At 45.3% G+C, this 20,281-nt stretch overlaps 2 protein-coding genes across 4 annotated transcripts in view; both read right to left on the bottom strand.

The window, feature by feature from the left end:
* Positions 1-781: 781 nt before the first annotated feature.
* ubox5 (U-box domain containing 5) lies at positions 782-7,801 on the bottom strand. Of its 3 annotated transcripts, none has more exons than XM_023979060.2 (7): positions 7,611-7,801; positions 5,944-6,007; positions 4,361-4,462; positions 3,500-4,233; positions 2,575-3,350; positions 2,204-2,425; positions 782-1,476 (listed from the first exon to the last, which is right to left on the bottom strand). In XM_023979060.2, the coding sequence occupies exons 2-7, from the start codon at positions 5,995-5,997 to the stop codon at positions 1,265-1,267; spliced, it is 2,100 nt and encodes a 699-aa protein (XP_023834828.1). In that variant the 5' UTR covers positions 5,998-6,007; positions 7,611-7,801; the 3' UTR covers positions 782-1,264. The 3 variants fall into 3 exon arrangements, with proteins under 3 accessions (XP_023834828.1, XP_023834827.1, XP_023834826.1); XM_023979059.2 differs by having other exon boundaries at positions 782-1,536; positions 5,944-6,010; positions 7,611-7,798; XM_023979058.2 differs by having other exon boundaries at positions 782-1,536; positions 7,611-7,797.
* An 8,781-nt stretch (positions 7,802-16,582) lies between these two features.
* LOC111957956 (zinc finger protein 131) overlaps positions 16,583-20,281 on the bottom strand; it is a 14,886-nt gene continuing 11,187 nt past the window's right edge. The window contains exons 5-9 of the mRNA XM_023979072.2: positions 19,723-19,831; positions 19,368-19,556; positions 18,815-19,190; positions 17,889-18,019; positions 16,583-17,777 (exon numbers count right to left, since the gene is read on the bottom strand). Coding sequence (XP_023834840.1) covers positions 17,268-17,777; positions 17,889-18,019; positions 18,815-19,190; positions 19,368-19,556; positions 19,723-19,831 — 1,315 coding nt within the window. The 3' untranslated portion in view covers positions 16,583-17,267. The remainder of the gene's footprint in view (positions 17,778-17,888; positions 18,020-18,814; positions 19,191-19,367; positions 19,557-19,722; positions 19,832-20,281) is intronic.

A 20,281-nucleotide genomic window follows, 5' to 3' on the forward strand; every position in this document is an offset into this window, starting at 1 on the left:
GCAATTTTGACCAGAACAAATGGACATATTTTGCCCTAAGAGTTGTGAAAAGTTGGAAGAATAATATTCAAAATGATTCACAGCTGTAATGTCTGCCAAAGGTGTTTCCACKAAGTATTAACTCTGGGGTGTGAAGACATATGTAATCAAGACATCTTCGCTTTTTGTATTAATTTATAACAAGTTTTACTCTTTTCATTTTGAATATTGTGTAGCTCTTTAGGAAAGTAGGTTGTGTAGCTCTGTAGGAAAGAAACCGAATGTAATCCCTTTTTAGATGTAATTTTAAGGCAGCAAAATGTGAAGACCGTGCAAGGGATATGTCTACTCATGAGGCACTGTATGTATGAAGTCCCTGTCAATCATCAATGGACGTATTTATGTCCATGTTTAAAGACTATTGCTGCAAAATATATTTTCCCTCTGGGACAATTAAGTTGAGACAAGGGAAAACAAGGGGAAAGTAGGAAGAGGGGGAGCAAAGGTATGTTTGTTCTGTACTGGCCACTTCTCAATGAGACAGCAGCCTTGGACCTCTGTTCTTTTCTCTCCTAACCATTCTTTGTGACTGAACACATTTTTCTATTCCTCTCTGTACAGATCTACAATGGCAGCTGTGACGCACTGACGCTACACTCTAGCCTTGGTTAGCAAGACGACAAGTTGGAAAAGCAGAAACAAACACACTCCCCGACCAAGKAAAGGGAAGGTTGTCAAGTTGTCAGTTGGATATAAGTAGAACCCACATCACCACAGTGAATAATACAAACTAAAACACACATTTCAGAAGATGTCTGTAAACGTTTTAATGAGTTCTGTTGGGGACAGGGGTAGAGAGGCAGGGAGGGATTTTAAGTCATTGTTCATCAAGGCCCAATGGACAATAAAGAGTCCCATTGTAATCTGTGTTTCCTCCAATGTCCACCACTATTCTGCTGCTCACATGTGCAGTGAAGAGCACAGGCAGAGTGAGTGGGTGACTGCGTATCCATTGGTGGTTAAGAGCACACACATTTTCAGTGAGTTGCAGTAGGGTTGTTCAGTTCGTTTACATTTTAGTCATTTAGCCGACACTCTTATCCAGAGCAACTTAGAGAAGCAATTAGGTTTAAGTGCCTTGCTCAAGGGTACAGACAGATTTTTCACCTAGTCGACTCAGGGATTTGAACCAGCAAACTTTCAGTTACTGGCCCAACACTCTTAACCGCTAGGTTACCTGCCGCCATAGCCCGTTCAGTGGTTAATGCGACACACATTTTTCCGTTCAGTGATGCACGTGTGTGATGTCACTGGAAGCGGCAGGGCTATGGCAGGTGGGACAGAGGATGTGATTGGGCATTGCTGTAGTGACAAGTGGGCGGGACTTCCTGTGTAGGCAGGGGCGGCACAGGAAGTGACCACAGGGCAGGCGATATGCTGATGGAGAGGTCGAGTAGACTGACAGAGAGCAGGAACAGGAACCACACCTGTTCTCACCTGGGAGAGAGAGAAAGGGAAGTGGGGAGAGAAGAGGGGGAAAGAGAGAAATAGGAAAAGCTAGAGGGTGAGAAAGAGAGGATGAAGGAGAGAAAGAGAATGCATGTTTTGAGCAGTACGTACACCATGAATGAGTCTCTGTTCACAGTTTGTATTTTATTCTCCCTGACTGACCACTTAATACTCCAACAACAAACACTATTTTAAAAAGGCTCTATCAACAAACTACATTAATTACAGCAATGGGAAGGAAGTTTGTATGGCGAGTCGAGGAGGATGAAGTATAAAGACAGATGTTAACCTATCTCTGCAAACCTGGGGTCACTGTTGGTAATGGCAGACCCTGGCCGTGACCCCACTCTGAGGGTGTCTCAGGGAGAGTGGGCTATGCAAAAAACACATTTCCAATTCACACATGCGTATTAACYAACACTTGTACATGAGTGAAACAGGACAAATAATCACCCACCAAATTATTATTGTACTGTAGGTGAACATAATAAAGACTAGAAAATACTTGGTACAGTGTAATGAGGCTGAAAGTCCTTGGACTGCCTTTGACAAAGTGTTTTTCTCCCGGATACCTAGGCAACATCGCACTACTTGACCGTCTAACTTGTTCAACCAATGACTAGTCAACTCAAGAAATTCCCCGTCATGCATTCATAATCCAAGGACGGGTACATTTTAGCCAAATTCAAACAGAGCCGCTAGAGGCCGTTCCTACCTGTTGGGGTGTCAGCAGGTGTGTCTGTGTGTTTGTGCTGGAGCTGGGGGGTTTGGGAGGGGTAGGAGGTAAAGGAGGGTCGACCCTGCAGGGCTGAGAGAAGGGCCTGGTCTAGACTGGCAGACAAACGCTGTTCTTGGTCTAGACTGGCAGACAAACGCTGTTCATAGTCTAGACTGGCAGACAAGCGTTGCTCATGGGAGCTACTGCTAGGAACTGTGGCTGGAACAAGAGGAATAACACAAACACTCATAAGTGACACACATTCAAACACTTGATACAGCCAACCCTAAACAAAGTCATTTTAACTAAACGCCAGAATGCAATGTTTTTGTTCTCACGCTTTTGACATTGTCTAATTTACCACTCACCTGAGGAGATAGTGGGGTTTGCATCTGTTCTTGGTCTTTTCAAGTCAGGAAGTAGCTCCTTGGAGTGACCAGCACTAGCAGAGGCTGCTTTGGGCCCGGTGGGCTCACCCTTTCCCTTAGAACGGATCAGAGTGGCCCAAACCTCAAGCTCTCTCTTTCTCCTTGTCCCCAAGTCTGGCCCTCCCTCCTGGGAACTCACTCTATCCACTGCCCCTTCTTTAGGAACAACTTTACCAGCGCACCGATCCTTCCCATTCCCATTCTTCGCCCTGTTGTTAAAAGCCCCAGTCCCCCTGTACTGCGTAAGCTGGCTCCTCTGTGTAATAACACTTTCTGCCCCTTTTTGGGTAGTCTGTGTGCGAGTCCCACTGTTTCGGCTAAGTGCCCCCTGGTGGTTGGCTGACTCTACAGCAGCAGCAGTGGTGACAGCAGAGTCCCTACTCTCTCCAGTCCTCTGTGGAGGTATGAGTCTGGAGGGGTGCGGACTCTCCCCGTGGCCCTGCCTCCCAACCGCTCCCTCCCTGACCTCTAACCCTGTCTGGAGCAAGAAGCGGTCGATGCGGCTCTTCAGGTGGGGGTTGGGGAGGGCCTGTGACTCAGAGACGAAGGGGACACCGGTGAAGGGGTCGTTGGGGACACGACCCCAGGTAGCCTCCCTCCTCTGGTACTCCTCCAAAGTAGAGCTGTCCACAGACACTCCACTGGGCAGCAGCATGGGCAACAACATCACTTCCTGGGTCAGCGGGTCCAGGAACTCCTCAGGGACTTGCAGGAGGCTGGGGGTCAGAGAATAGAAAAGAGGAGAAAAATACATTAATATCCTCCCACAGATGACGGTTTTGCCTTTGGCTTTGTGAAAAAGAGTTGCAATTCATCTGCCTCATATATTGTGTTGAAAACAGTCAGTGTTTTATACACACTGTACCTAGTTGCTGTTGTCGTCTGTGACAGTGCCGGTGGTTGATTGACAGGTGAAGGCTGAGCTGATGCCAAGTGGCTGAGCCGTGGCACTGGTCTCAGGCTAGCGTTCTCATGCGTTATCCTCACCCTCTCCACCTCGTCCGGAGGGCAGCAGCGAGAAGGCAGCCCCCACACTGCCAGTGCCTTAAGCCCCATCGCGGAGGCACCCGCACCGTATGGCACCGTCACACGGAGCTGCTTCACAGAGCCTAGTGAGAGCGGGCCCCTGCTCCACAGCTCCTCTTGTCTACACCCCTCACGGGGTGCCGGGGGCAGGGAGGGGAAGGGAGGGCGCGGGCGGAAACAGGGATGGGAGAAACTGACGTGGGTCTCTTCTGTTAGTTCACAGCGTCCCACCAGGTGGAAAGCCCCCTGGCTGGTGTCTGTGTGGCTGTGCGTTTGGCCACGTTGGGTCCATTGCTGGCTCTTCTCCTGGCCTTGTAGACTATATTGTTGGGCCTGGGGGCTCCATTGGTGGCCTTTGAACTGGGCCTTGGCTTGGTCCCATTGCTGGCCCTTCTCTTGGCCTTGCTGGGCCTGGGTTTGGCCCTGCTCTAAGCTGTGATTGTGGGGGAGTGGGGGGTCAGAGCTGGTGCTGATCTCCAGCCTCTTGCAGGCCTGTCCTCGGTCCATGCCCCAGGGCCACAGCTCCACATCCACCCGACACACTTCCACCTGGAAGCCAAACTGCAGTGTCACCTAGAGTCAGACAAAGGAAGATTAGACAGACATACCCACCATGACCACTTCTCTAGAAAGAGATGAAGAAGAATAGGACAGTGATGTCATAATACACATCTCTAAATATTCTACAGCGTCAGCTCACCTGTACAGGCGGCCGCAGGAAGTACTCCAGCTTAAAACCCCGCCTCCGGACTGCTGGGTCGGCCGATAGGAGGTTGGTGACGTCGTACCCATCTGCACATAGCTAGATGAGGGAGGGAAAAGAATAGGGGCAGAGTGAGAAGGAAGGAATGGAAGAGAGGGAGGTAGGGTTGAAGAGAGAAGTATTTGATATTTTAATAGGATCCCATTAGCTGTTGCGAAAGCCGCAGCTACTCTTCCTGGGTTCCACACAAAACATTAAACATGACATGAATGCAGAACATTAATAGACAAGAATAGCTCAAGAACAGAACTACATACATTTAAAAGCAGTGAAATTATGAGGGGGAGGAGTGAAGGAAGAGGCGACGGAAAGAGCAAAAAGGAGAGGTGGAGAGTGAAAGGAAAGAGGGGAGAGGTAAAGAGGGTGAAAAAGTGGAAGACTCATTCCCAGAAGAAGAATAACACCTAGCGAAGTGAGTATCAGACAACCTATAATATAAAGACCGGTACATAGCAAGGTCATCTGTGATTCAACCTCCCACATAGCACCCTGCTCCTCTCCTTCTCCTCTTCCCATCTGCCACCTCCATCATTCAACCCTTTCCTCCTCTTCTCATTCAAGCACACATCTCTCTCCCTTTCTCCTCCTCCTCTCCATAAAACCCAGAGGACAGAAAATGACCACAGTAGGTGAGAAGGACAGGGGGGTGTGATGAGACAAAGGGAAGATTGGCTTTGTGTTGTACTCCAGAGGAGGAAGAGGTAGAGTAGAGGAAGAAAAGGCAGAGTATGGAGAAGAGGAAGAAGATGTAGAAGAGGAAGAAAAGGCAGAGTATGGAGAAGAGGAAGAAGATGGAGAAGAGGAAGAAGAGGTAGAGTATGGAGAAGAGGAAGAAGAGGTAGAGTTATGGAGAAGAGGAAGAAGAGTAGAGTATGGAGAAGAGGAAGAAGAGGTAAGTATGGGAGAAGAGGAAGAGAGGTAGAGTTGGAGAAGAGGAAGAAGAGGTAGAGTATGGAGAAGAGGAAGAAGAGGTAGAGTATGGAGAAGAAGGAAGAAGAGGGTAGAGTATGGAGAAGGGAGGAGAAGAGGTAGAGTTATGGAGAAGAGGAAGAAGAAGGTAGAGTATGGAGAAGAGGAAGAAGAGGTAGAGTATGGAGAAGAGGAAGAAGGAGGTAGAGTATGGAGAAGAGGAAGAAGAGGTAGAGTATGGAGAAGAGGAAGAAGAGGTAGAGGAAAGAGAGTATCTACATTTTTCCAATAAGAATGCTTATTTTAGATGTTCATTTAGAAGAATTTTCTCCCATTTGCTTTGACTGGGAATATAACCATTTGTTCAGATTGTTATACATTGAACCAACGTTAGTCAAGGATCTATGGAGGGACATGGGGGATAATGTCAGCTCTGGTCCTAGCCAAACCTCCACTTGAAGTTCAGTACGTACGCTTTTGGAGCCATATCTCGGGTTTGTCATCGCAGTGCAAGCATTATGGGTGATGAGCATTTTGACTTGACAACAAGGTACTGAACTTCAAGTGGCGTTTTGGCTACTCCAGTCCATAAAACTCTAATTGTTTTGTACCTTGTCACACTGGATGGTGGTCTTGAAATGTGGTAGGCAGAGATTCACCACCATGGTCTCACACCTGCTGAAATAAGAAACTAAAATCAATGTTTTCAACTTCTACACATTAGTCTCCTATTCATGCTGTGGAATAGTCAAGTTATTCAGACAGCCAGAGCTTCTTTGCTGTGAACTCTTTGTTAAATTACCCCAGGTTAGTGTAGCATGCAGTCTAAACCAGGCATAGCAAAACAAGTGTCAACCCTACCAATCACGTGTGGATGTATGACAGAGATTATTCATAATCTATTCAATTCAATAGCCTAGATCTTTATTATCCACTAAGGACAACACAGCAAATAAACTGACAATGGAATAATAAGATCCGGGTGTTGTGAATCATTCACATGACAAAGTTCTATACAGGCAATCCTACAGGCCGGTGGGTATAATTTGTGGAACGTTCCAACATGAATCTGTTCAAAACTTCGTAAACAACAAGGTTGCCAACAAACAACGCATACAAAGTTGTTTAGCAGCAGAATAAGATACCGGATAGGGAGTGGGCTACTTCATTAGGTTTTTCACTCACCACGTTTATTCTGAAAAATGTCTGTCCTCACTCTGGTAGCCTATGGACAAACATTAAGAATAAGCTACGTGGTGAGTTGATACCTATTCGGCAGCTAACTTAGTTAGCTAGGCTAATTTATCATGCTACTTTGTATGCGTTGTTTGTTGGCAACCTTGTACTTTACGAAGTTTTTGGAACAGATTCCTGTTGGAACGTTTCACAAATTATACCCACCCCCTACAGGCTGAACGACATTGCTTCTTTTCAGAATTGCAATAACACTTGACCTCTCTCCACTGTGAGCTGTCAGTTGACCTTGCCTTAGAACGGGTGAATTTGATTTAGTCTCACATCACAATAATAGTTAGCGTCAGGGGCTACTTCGGTAGTCTTTTGAGACATTGGGCAAGGGAGTCAAGAATACAGCCCAACGTCCCAAAAAACTCACGCAATTACTTGACTCAAGACAAGAAAACAATCTCATGGGAAGTAATGTGTGATGGTACCATAATGTTAGTAGACCCCGCCGTAATAACGTTACTATGGATGACTAACGACGGCGTTAACATTACATCCCATCAATCCAAAGAAGGATGACACACTACATTATAATAGAACACAAAGAAACATGCCATGGCTTTCAGTCGAGAAAGCAATATATATATATATATATATATATATATATATATATATAATACAATTGCATTCAGTAGCCTAAAGTAGCTATCTGGAGTTCAATCTAGTCATGTTCAGTTAGCCTAGCTATTCCTCCACCACACAGATTAGTTAGCATATAGCTAACTTACGTTACACTGAGCCATAGCTAACGCGTTAGCCTTCGTACACAGTACAGTTGCCATGTTTTATTCCACACACAAACTGCTGACTTATGACAGTATTCTGTACCTTATTTTGGCCCTCTCATCTCTAAAACTAGCTAGCTAACGTTAGCTAGTACTTCATTGGTTACTTCCTAGCCGAGACCCGACGACAGGGTAATCTAGTATGGCTAATTGCTTCATTGCTAGCTAACTAACGCTAGCTAGTTTTTGTTTACTGAACCCAGTCTAATTTCTTGCAGAAAGTTGACCAGTAAGCTACCGGAGCTCACCGTGTTTCCTAATGTTCTTGTAGACCAGCTCACACGAACTGTCTGGAAGAAATTCAAACGATGCAATCACTGGAACTTTTCTCTGGTTGGACCACTTTACATTTAGCCAAAACACTGGCTAGCTAATGGAAGGAAAGAGAGAAGGGACATATTACGGCGTCAACTATTTTCGCGATTGCCTGTATGGTGTGACCGAGATCCCCTGCTGCGTTCTCAAAAATCGTCTCTGGCACTATGATGCCAAAAGCATGTAGGTCTACAATGTAAAATCGGTTCCTTCAGCTTTTCTGCAATYAATGAAAGTATTTTCCTACATTGTAAATGGTTAATAGTTTCCATGTGGCAACAGAAGATTAAATCAGAAAAGCAGCAGTGCCTTGGCAGATTTATTAAGCAGGGTGCAACTGCAGCCCGCAATTCTGGGCGTTCCTGCATGTGGGCATTCATGCATCTGCAGGAACCTCTCATTATACTTCTATTGGTCCATTTTTAAGCTATGACTCCAGTWCGTAGCCAGGAGACAGAGCTGCTCCAGTACAGTAGTATCTGCTGCTCGTGTCAGAAAGACAGTGAGGCAACGGGAACTGGAGTGAGAGTTCAGATCTAGGACTAATGCCACAGGGAGAAAGACAGAGATGGAGTTACGCCAGGATGTCATTGGGCCGCAAGCAAAGTTGGGAGAAGAGGAATATCGGTATTTCTGAGGAGAAATGGAGGGGGAAAATTAGTAAGAAGAGGTTGATTTGAATTTGAGGAAGATGGCAATAAAAATGTAGATGCAGTGTCGAAGAAGATTGGTGTCAAGCGCAAACAGAGTGAGTCGTGCGCCAGCCCGAGTTCTGGAAGTGAAATGGAAGTGAACGAGGACGATTTAAATGAGGTGGAAGGTGTGGTGAAAAGCTCGGAGGCCTGAACATGGCATCGATGGACATGATAAAGAAGATTCTGATCCAGTAGGAGTGACATTTTTGGAGAAAGTGGATCCTAGCCTTTTGGTGGATCCATTTGTGGTTTCAGAGTGGGTGGAAAAGGAGTTGGGTGCAGTTGAATCAGTAAATAGGGAAGCTGCAGTGGACTTGTGATATTTGTTTGTGTTTCTTCTGATCAGAGGAAGCGGGCGCTCCATGTCATGCAACTTGGGTCAAGATCTGTTTCTTGCACCATTGAAAGGAATGATTTCTGTGGTAGCGTTAAGTGTGGAGGTGGAGCAATTGAAGTTGAAGATTCCTGGTGTTTGTGACGCCTGCTGTTTGGTGCGATGCAGACCCAGTGGTGAGCGTGGTGAAACAGAGGAGTCACTGTCAGTCCTTTTGAGTTTTGAGTCAGAGTCTTTACAAGACAAGGTCATGTTAGGATATAACAATTATCCCGTTAGAGCTTTTATGGCGAACCCACTGAGCTGTTTCAGGTGCAACATTTATCGTCATGTCGCAGCAGTGTGTAGGAGGGAGATTCCAAGATATGTGAAGTGTGCAGGAGATGGGATGGAGGATTGTGTAGTTATATGGATACATTTGTGTGTGTCAACTGTAGGGGTGCACATGTTGTTGGGGATCGGAAGTGTCCAGTGAGAGAGAGGCAGGTTGAGGTGGCTAGAGTCAGAGTAGTGCAGAAGGTAAGGCCTCCCGAGTGGAACAGCGGTCTAAGGCACTGCATTGCAGTGTTGCTACACCCTGGGGTTTGATCCCAGACGTGACCGGGAGTCCCATAGAGCAGCACACAATTGGCCCAGCGTCATCCGGGTTAAGGGGAGGGCTTGGCTGGGGGTGCTTTACTTGGCTCATCGCGCTCTAGAGGCACTTTGTGGCTGGCCTGGAGCCTGCAAGCTGACTCGGTCGTCAGTTGAGCGGTGTTTCCTCCGACACATTAGTGCAGCTAGATCCCGAGTTAAGCGAGCGGGTGTTACGAAGCAGCGCGGCTTGGCGGGTCATGTTTAGGAAGACGCATGACTCGACCTTTGCCTCTACCGAGCATGTTGGGGAACTGCAGCGATGAGACAAGATCGCAATTGGATATCACAAAATTGGGGAGAAAAAAGGGGTAAAGAGAAGAAAAAAAAGAGTTATGCAGAAGGTGTCGTATGCTGAGGCAGTGAAGAAAGTAGAGGAGGATGGGTCAAGGGTGAGGGATTCTGAGAGGATCCGTGTGAATAGTACATCTGTGCTTGCACAGAAGGATAAGCCAATGAGTGATATACAGTGCATTCGGAAAGTATTCAGACCTCTTGACTTTTCCACATTTTGTTACGTTACAGGCTTAAAATGGATTAAATAAAAACAAATCCTCTCAATCTACACACAATACCCCGGAATGACAAAGTGTAACAGGTTTTTAGAGATTTTTGCAAATGTATTAAAAATGTACATAAGTATTCAGACCCTTCGCTATGAGACTCGAAATTGAACTCGGGTGCATCCTGTTTCCATTGATCGTCCTTGAGATGTTTCTACAACTTGATTGCCCCTTACAGTTCAGTGTTGTGATACCTGTGGTAAATTCAATTCATTGGACACGATTTGGAAAGGCACATACCTGTCTATATAAGGTCCCACAGTTGACAGTGTATGTCAGAGCAAAAACCATGCCATGAGGTTGAAGGAATTGTCTGTAGAGCTCCGAGACAGGATTCTGTTGAGACACAGATCCAGGGAAGYTTGAAGGTCCCCAAAAACACAGTGGCCTCCATCATTCTAAAATGGAAGAAGTTTGGAACCACCAAGACTCTTCCTAGAGCTGGCTGCCTGGCCAAACTGAGAAATTGGGGGAGAAGGGCCTTGATAAGGGAGGTGACCAAGAACCCGATGGTCACTCTGACAGAGCTCCAGAGTTCCTCTGTGGAGATGGAAGAACCTTCCAGAAGGACAACCATCTCTGCAGGACTCCACCAATCAGGCCTTTATGGTAGAGTGGCCAGACGGAAGCCACTCCTCAGTAAAAGGCACATGACAGCCCGCTTGGAGTTGGCCAAAAGGCACCTAAAGGACTCTCAGACCATGAGAAACAAGATTCTCCGATCTGATGAAACCAAGATTGAACTCTTTGACCTGAATGCCAAACGTAACATCTGAAGGAAACCTGGCACCATCCCTAGGATGAAGCATGGTGGTTGATGCACCATGCTGTGGGGATATTTTTCAGCGGCAGGGACTGGGAGACTAGTCAGGATCAAGGGAAAGATGAACGGCGCAAAGTACAGAGGAGGAGGAAACCTCAGACTTGGGCAAAGGTTCACCTTCCAACAGGACAACGACTCTAAGCACACAGCCAAGACAACGCAGAAGTGGCTTCAGGACAAGCCTCAATGTACTTTTATTTATTTTTTTACATGTATTTTACATGTATCAGCTTTAATATTGCAGATAGATTGTAGCTTCCATCAATGTAATTGTCTGCATCACTTCCAATCCCCCATATATATTTTTGCTAATATATATATAGTACCAGTCAAAAGTTTGTACACACCTAATAATTCAAGTTTTCTTTAGTTTTACTATTTTCTACATTGTAGAATAATAGTGAAGACATAAAAACGATGAAATAACATGTATGAAATCATGTAGTAACCAAAAAAGTGTTAAACAATTATTGTTTCCAGTACTTGCCTTATATTATCTCTCATGTATCGTCCATGTAAAAAACCTGTCTGATTAGAATGAATAATGTCCGACAATACCTTTTTAATTCTATGAGCTATACATTTTGCTAGAAGTTTTGCATCACAACACTGAAGTTTAAGGGGCCTCCAATTTTTTTTAAATGGACTGGATCTTTATATTTCACACTTGTATCCTGTTTCAGTAATAATGAAATCAGACCTTCTTGTTGAGTGTCTGATAATCTACCATTTACATTAGAGTTGTTAAAACATGCCAGTAACGGACCTCTGAGTATATCAAAAAAAGGTTTTGTATACCTCAACTGATATGCCATCCAGCCCTGGAGTTTTCCTGGACTTAAAGCTTTAATTGCATCAAGAAGTTCCTCCTTTGTAATTTCACCTTCACATGAGTCTTTCTGTACGTCTATTAATTTTACATTATTAATAGAAAAAAAATCCATACAATTAGCGTCGGTTAGAGGAGATGGAGGAGACTGAAACAAAAACATATGCTTAAAGTACTTTGCTTCCTCTTTCAAAATTTGTTCAATCATGGGTAACTGTCATTTGTAACAAGTTTCAGTAAATTATTTTTGGTAGCATTTCTATGTTGAAGATTTAAAAATTATTTGGTGCATTTGTCCCCATATTCTATCCGGTTTGCTTTATTTTTTATAATATATTACACTTTAGTTTCTTAAATAAGTTCCTCCATTTCTTTTTGTTTTTCCTCTAACTTATTCTGAGCCTCTGAATGTCCTTGAGTGGTCCAGCCAGAGCCCGGACTTGAACTCGATCGTACATCTCTGGAGAGACCTGAAAATAGCTGTGCAGCGAAAACATAGCTGTGCAGCCCCATCCAACCTGAAAGAGCTTGTAGTGTCATACCCAAGAAGACTCAAGGCTGTTATCGCTGCCAAAGATGCTTCAAAATGTACCAAGTAAAGGGTCTGAATTCTTATGTAAATATGACATCATTTTTTTTTTATTTTATACATTTGCAAAAAATTCTAATAACTTGTTTTTGCTTTGTCATTATAGGGCATTGTGTGTAGATTGATGAGGGAAAAAACTATTTATTCAATTTTAGAATAAGGCTGTAACGTAACAACATGTGGAAAAAGTCAGGGGGTCTGAATACCTTCCGAATGCGCTATATGCCCCACTAAGGTTGGCTTCTTAGCGTCAGTGGTGGAAAAAGTACCCAATTGTCATACTAAAGTATAGATACCTTAATTGAAAGTTACTCAAGTAAAAGTCACCCAGTAAAATACTACTTGAGRAAAAGTCTAGAATTATTTGGTTCTAAATATACTTCACTATCAAAAGTAAATGTAATTGCTAAAATATACTMAAGTATCAAAAGTAAAAGTATAAATAATTTCAAATTCCTTATATTAAGCAAAGCAGACGGCACCATTTTCTTGTTTCAATTTTTTTACGGATAGCCAGGGGCAGAAGCCAACACTCAGACATCATTTACAAAAGATGCATTTGTGTAATGAGCCTTTCCCGATCAGAGGCAAAAGGGTTGTCTTGATAAGTGCGTGAATTGGACAATTTTCCTGTCCTGCTAAGCATTCAAAACGAGTACTTCTGGGTGCCAGGTAAAATGTGTGGCGTATGGATCCCTACTCACAGGGATCCGCTTAGGCTCCCTCACACTTCGCACACCATCCTCTACTTTTCTCACTGCCTCAGCATACTGAGTGTACAAAACATTAGGAACACCTGCTCTTTCCATGACAGACTGACCAGGTGAAAGCTATGATCCTTTATTGATGTCACRTGTTAAATCCACTTCAATCGGTGTAGATGAAGGGGAGAAGACAGGTTGAAGAAGGATGTTTAAGCCTTGAAACAATTGAGACATGGATTGTGTATGTGTGCCATTCAGAGGGTGAATGGGGAAGACAAAAAAATTGTCTTTGAACGGGGTAATGTAGTAGGTGCCAGGCACACTGGTTTGTGTCAAGAACTGCAACYCTGCTGCGTTTTTCCACACTCAACAGTTTTCTGTGTGTATCAAGAATGGTCCACCACCCAAAGTACATCCAGCCAACTTGACACAACTGTGGGAAGCATTGGAGTCAACATGGGCCAGCATCCCTATGCAATGCTTTTGACCCTTTGTAGAGTCCATGCCCTGACGAATTGAGGCTTTTCTGTTGGTGTTCCTAATGTTTTGTACACTCTGTGTACAGCTAATGTGTATTTGTAGTTCCTAGGCAGACTAAAACATAGCATCAACAGCACCTCATTGCACTTAACAACACCTTTCTTCTCTCTGAGTATGAGCTCTTTGATTGTGCATTGATGAGTGAGTGACCTGTTCTTGTGAATCCGACATGGGCCAGCATCCTTGTGGAACGCTTAAGACACCTTGTAGAATGCATGCCACGGCAAATTGAGGCTGTTCTGAGGGCAAAGGGGGAAGCTAAACACTCTAGTGTCCCATGCCCTCCTGCATACTTCTCACACCTCAGAATCTCCCTTCAACATATTGCTGCAACATGACCATGAACTTGGCACCTGAAACACCATAGTGGGATCAGAACAAAAGCTCTCACGGGATAACTTATATACCCTAGCATGACTTGATCTGGCAAACATTTCTCAAAAGAACACAGGGTCTCCTCAGTCTTGTGCTCACCACCGGGTCTGCGTCGCACCAAACGACATACATCACAGACACCGGGGATCCCCAACTTCAGTTGATCCACCTTAACACTTAACCCCACCCCAGTTATCATTCCTTTCAGCGGCGCTCCACGCAGCACCCTCTCCTTCTGAGCAGCAGGCAAACAAAAACATCAACAAGGCCACCTCTGGATACTTTGAGCAAATTGATCATTTGACCGCCTCCCTTTCCCAGCCTGATACCACAAACAGAGCGGCCAAAAGGCAATGATCCACTTTCTCCACGAATCGTACTCTCACTAGACCAGTCATCTAGTTTTTTTTTTTGATCGTTGGGGTGAGGCTCGGAAGCCTTTACCTCACCTGACGATGCAGGTTCTTTCTCCTCATTTTTGTAAGGATCGATTTCGAGTTCCTTATCCAGCGACTGCTCAGGACATTCAGGCGCATAACATGTATTTTTTCCTCCTGTACTTGTCTCAAAGAAGAAAGTACTCAGCTTTGCCATCCGCCATTTTCCTCACCCGGTCCCTTGACATGAATTCCATTTCCGTGTGGGACTTCAGGAAACTCAGTATCAATCCGTCTGCAGCTGCCATGTCACATGTCCACTAGCTCGAGCACTGTCCCCAAATCAAACTTCCATGCAGGACACAAAATATGGGACTTTACCGGTTCCTGCAGCCTCATTGGATAACGCGAGGCAGGCCTTCATCTTCGGTATTATGGCGGTCCACAAACATAGGTTAGAGGTACATGCTGCCACTTACTGTATGGGCTGTGTGRCAGCCTACTGTTCTGGGGTGTGAAGTCATTACACAAAAAGGGAAGAAAAATTGCCCTACCAACTAACCCTACACCCGTTAAAACTTCACCACTATTCCACTACTATCTGATCCTACACCAGTCCAGCAGCCTGGGTGGAGGGGACACTATCGTTCAACACACCTTGTAACTCTTCTGCAGTAAAATCTCGTAAACCCAAGTACTTCTCTGCAGCTGCCACCACAACATCTATTTTCTGTGATTCACGTTCCATTTCTGCAGTACAGTTGATAACCATGGCTATGAATGCTAAGAATCCAACGTTACTGAAGCACATGTTATTCCTATCACTCTATATTGGCCTCAGCCTACTCACAGGGATCCTCTTAGGATCCCTTGCCCTGGACCCATCATCTTCCTCTGCTACTCTCTTCACTGCCTCAGCATACGACACCTTCTGTATCTGTACTACTCTGATCCTGGCAACCTCAACTTGCCTCTCTCTCACCGGACACTTCGGATCTCCCGCACCATGGGTACCCCTACAGTTAACACACCCAACTTTTTCCACTGATACTAAACATTGCTTTGTCTAATGCCCTCCTGCACACCTCTCACATCCAGAAATCTCCATTCTACACACTGCTGCAACATGACCATAAGCTTGGCACCTAAAACACTGTAAAAGGTTCGGGACAACTGACACATCCTAATTTGACTGTTGGGTAATGACCTTGCATCAAAACTCAGTAGGACAGACTGTCTTCTCTGTTTCACCACACTCTCCACCGGGTATGCGTCACACCAAACGGCAGGCGACACAGACAACGGGAATCTTCAATTTCAGTTGATCTTCAACACTTAATGCCACCCCAGTTATCACTCCTTTGAATTGCGCCCTGCTCCGTAGAGCAAAGCAAGTCACAGATGTCTCTAGGCGCGGAACGCCCACTTGGTCTGAACGGAAGAAACACAAAAAAATCCTGAGTATCTCTAGGGCAGAGGAAAGCACCTCCACCACTGCACTCCATCTGAGCATCACCAACACCGGGCAAGGGAATTTCGCTGTTGATGAGACTATCACCAACACTGTGGACGAGATCCAGGCCAACACATCTTTAGAAGCCTCTCCGGTTTCATCATCTCTGTATTCCTGCATTGAGTTCCTCCTGCCAGAGGTTAATCAGAGGATGATGCCAACAGCCAACGATGTGGTAGCCAGTGATGGGGCCCCAGTTGTTCCGAGTCAGAACATTCTGAAGARAACCATGAGGAAGATCATAGTTCAAATTCCCTGTCCACACGTCCTTAACCCTATTTGACCAGGCACTGGCAGGATAACCAAAGGTTACAGTAAGCAGTTTCCTTGAGGATGACACTGTGTCCTGGACGCCATCGTCACCGCTGTTGATATGAACCTGTATGTATGCTGCCCTATCCAGGTCCTTCTGCTGTGGTAGAAAGAAGAAGAGTTACAGAGACACACGCAGTAAACAACAACAACAACAGACAGAACCACTGTGGTTTACATCAGCCACATTTATATTTACAAGCATACATACATTTTTGGGGGGTTCATTCTTCATGTTTAGTAAGCTAAACATCTAATCTTCAGTCCTTCCATGTCTCAGAAAGGCACGTTTGAAAGCATTGTAAGAAATACTGGTGTGGAAACATTTTGAGAATTCCAAATGTATTGATTACATCACTTCTTTATTGCTCTGTACAAATAAAACAATACAACTATGAACATGTGTCAAATAAAAACAAACAAAAACGTGTTCACTTAATACTTTCTTACTTCTGTTTCTGAGGAGCATCATGCTGTAACAGTGTCATACATAAAACCCAGTGTTTAGTGGGCTGCAGTCAGAACAGGAAGTAGGAAGAGGTAGACAGGAAGTCAAGCAGGGAATTTAGGGGTGGGGTCAAACGTACGCACGCAAACAGCTATTATTCTGCTAAACAAACTGATTAAAAGGTTAAGAAAATAAAGCTATTTTTACCAGTTAGGGGCTAGACACCATTACAAACATGCTCTTTCTTTTGTCAAAAATAATTCAGAGCTTGACTAACAGATCTGTGCTTCAGATGGGTTCAAACTGGGAAATGTGTGGCGTCATCAGTGAGGCATATCAGCAATATGTCTGCAGCTGTATGACAGTATAACACACGGTGCATCCCAATCAATAAATGGTGTCTGCTGGTGACACCATAGAAATGAGTAGGGATCTTTATGGATGGCATATTGTCTTAGCAAATTAATATTGATCATCTCAAATGTACATCCTAAAGTGTAAAAAACAAAAGAAAGCAACAACAAAAAAGATTGAAACGAAACCTTGAACGGGTTCATTGTGAAGGCATTCAGCCGGTCTCTCTCTGCCACAGACAGAGGAAGACAGAGCCATGACATCAGGCTCCAAATAAATACCCTCTAGAAATATGAGTAACTTCCAATCCTCGTCTGTCCGTTACCCTATTATTTCATAGGGTGAAGGGGGTAAGGGGGAGCTTTTCCAGTTTGACAAAAATAAGCGGGCACATCTAAAATAAAACCCTATTCCCCATACAGTGCACTACTTCTGGCCAGAGCCAAGGTAGTGTATTTATGGGGAATAGTGTATGATTTGAGATGTCGCCCCGCTCCTGCTTCATACAACAATAGCCGGTTGCGAATCCTCCTCCACCTCCACCTCGCTACCCTCCACCTGGATCGCAGAGTTCACCTGTCCCTCTGCTGACACCTGCAACACCCGGATCTCAACACCCGCTTCCTTCAGTCTCTCTATGTCCTCCTCACACATCTCGGTCACCTCCCCGTCCACCAACATGGCTGTTTCCGACAATGCTACCACACCTACGGGCTCCACGGTAACATGCTCCACGCTTATCCCGTCCTCTAGTAGAAGGGTCTCCCTCTCGCCTCGCTTCTCCTCACCGGCCACTTCCCCTTGCGTTGCCACGGTGGCGGCAGCAATGACCAGTTCCTGGGTTATCAGCTTGTCGTCTGTGACGCTGTGCAGGTCACGGAGATGTTGGCGGAGGTCGTCGGGCTGGGTGAACCAGAGGTCACACATGGTGCAATGGTTAGGCTTTTCTCCCGTGTGTGTCGTCAGGTGGTCTTTAAACAGCTCCCAGCTGTTGAACACACTGCTGCACACCTGGGGAGGGGGGAGAGGTCATTTTACAATCCAGCATATGCCCTACTCAGGGATGTGATGGGTGATTTTGACTCCTTATAAATCAAGAAAAAACAAGAGCGTTCTCTGCACCTGACATTCGTAGAGTTTCTTGCGTCCCTTCTTGGCCCCCGCGCCGTTCTGACAGGCAGCCATGTGACATTTCAATGTGCTGTTCCTGGCAAAGCGCTCATGGCAGTCTGGACACGCAAACGGTTTCTCACCTACACACACAAGGGATAAACTACTTATTACATCCACTGCATAACTCAGGAGATTCTATTAAGGTGGTCTGATTTACATTCACTTCACAAGAACAGGTCATTCACTCATCAATGCACAATCAAAGAGATCACACTCAGAGAGAAGGTGTTGTTGATGTGCAATGAAGTGCTGTTGTTGCTATGTTTTAGTCTGCCTAGAAACTACAAATGCACATCAGCTGTACAGAGTGTACAAAACATTAGGAACACCTTCAACAGAAAAGCCTCAATTCGTCAGGGCATGGACTCTACAAAGGGTCAAAAGTGTTGCACAGGGATGCTGGCCCATGTTGACTCCAATACATCCAACAGTTGTGTCAAGTTGGCTGGATGTCCTTTGGGTGGTGGACCATTCTTGATACACACGGAAGACTGTTGAACGTGAGAAACCCAGCAGTGTTGCAGTTCTTGATACAAACCGGTGCGCCTGGCACCTACTACCATAAGCCGTTCAAAGACACTTAAATCTTGTCTTGCTCATTCACCCTCTAAAATGGCACACATCCACAATCCATGTCTCAAGGTTTAAACATCCTTCTTTAACCCTTTTACTCCCCTTAATCTACACTGATTGAAGTGGATTTAACAGATGACATCAATAAGGAATCATAGCTTTCACCTGGATATCTATCTGGTCAGTCTATCATGGAAAGAGCAGGTGTTCCTAATGTTTTGTACACTCAGTGTATAGTTAACTCAGGCACTTCTACAAATATGAACCCCTTAATTAATACCTCTTGGTATGATAACTCTTACCAGTGTGCTTTCGTAAGTGCTCCTTGAAGTGTCCAAAGTGGTCAAATTGCTTGTCACAGTACTCGCACACGTGTGTCTTCTTCTTCTGGGACTGGCTGCGCGATAGCTCCTCCGCCTCGTAATGTAACGTGTTCAAGTGCTGTTTCAGCGCCCCCTCCCGCGTGTACGCCTTCCCGCAGTGGCAACACGCATGAGGCTTGTCCAGCGCGGCCATGTGCGCGCGCATGTGCTGTTTAAGGTGATAGTACAGGCGGAAGCTGCGGTCACATTTGTTGCAGCGGAACATGTTGTCCAGCTGAGAGATCTGGACCTCGACCATCTCCAGACTCTCGAGAGTCTTGGGAGGTGTCACCGTCTCCTCCTGATACACCATCTCCTGGATCACACACACACAAACCATGATGTATGGATGCATTGAGATGAAAGGATGACTTGTTTTGAGAAAGATTGGAAACGTCAACAAAAGATATTCTTATATATAATTGTTTTTTTGTTTTGAATCAAGGTGTGTGGTTTTTACATGTGCCACAGAGAAACAGAGTGCTTTGTTTACCTCCTCCAGTCCTTCCTTCTTCAGGACATGTAGAGTTAGCCCCCCCTGCTGGTACTTGCTGGTAATGTCAGCAAGCAGAGCCAGGGCAGAGTCATCCGAGACTGCCTGGGTGTTCCGAACAGCGTCCACCACCTCCTCCAGCCCCGTCTCCTCCACCTCAATGGTACCCTCCCCGATCTCAATCTCCACCTGCAAGGACAGACTTGGGTCAGCACAGCAATACATATCAGGAGGGAAGGACGGATGATGAAGAGGATGTGAGGATGAGTATCATTTGGGACACTTTTTTTTGCACTTTATGCCGATTTTATGTCATAACAACTACAAACATAATGTGCCATTGTAGATCTCTAACCTGCTCCCCCTCCACTGAGGGAAGAGTCTCAGTTATCCTCCTCTTCTTGGCCTTGCTATTCCCTGCCGCCAGAGCCTGGGATAGCTGGAAGAGGGTGCCATCACCCATCCTATGGAGAAGAGAGAGAGGGTTATATTCATTCAAAGTGCTTTATGTTCCAACCGATACCATTAAACAAGAATAGAACCCAACACCACACCAAAAGGGGGCAAGCCTTCAGAAAGTGTTCACACCCCTTGACTTTTTCCACATTTTGTTGTGTTAGAGCCTGAATGTAAAATGTTTTATTTTTGTTTATTGAATGTTTAAAACATATAATATACTTGCAGTGAAGCCACTCAACAACTACATCACATTAGTAATCTAACAGACTCCCATCCAGAATGACACACAGAAGCAACCAGGGTCAACACCCTGGTCAAGGGCACGTCGACAGATCTAACACAAGGTCAAAAAATGAGGACCAGAAACAGCGATCCATCAGCCGACGGCCCAAGCTCCCAACCACCAGCCCTCCAAGATCCCTCCCCACAGTTCCCCAAGAGCTGCCCCTCAACCA

The sequence above is a fragment of the Salvelinus sp. IW2-2015 genome, linkage group LG33 (genome assembly GCF_002910315.2).
Source record: "Salvelinus sp. IW2-2015 linkage group LG33, ASM291031v2, whole genome shotgun sequence".
NCBI lineage: Eukaryota > Metazoa > Chordata > Actinopteri > Salmoniformes > Salmonidae > Salvelinus > Salvelinus sp. IW2-2015.

Coding starts and splice junctions, on each gene's coding strand:
- ubox5 (XM_023979059.2), bottom strand. CDS start 5,997: ATGGTGGTGAATCTCTGCCTACCACATTTCAAGACCACCATCCAGTGT. Junction 4,463..5,943: donor CCACCATCCAGTGTGACAAG/GTACAAAACAAT, acceptor TCCCTCATCTAG/CTATGTGCAGATGGGTACGA. Junction 1,537..2,203: donor ACCTGCTGACACCCCAACAG/GTAGGAACGGCC, acceptor CTCACCCTCTAG/CTTTTCCTATTTCTCTCTTT.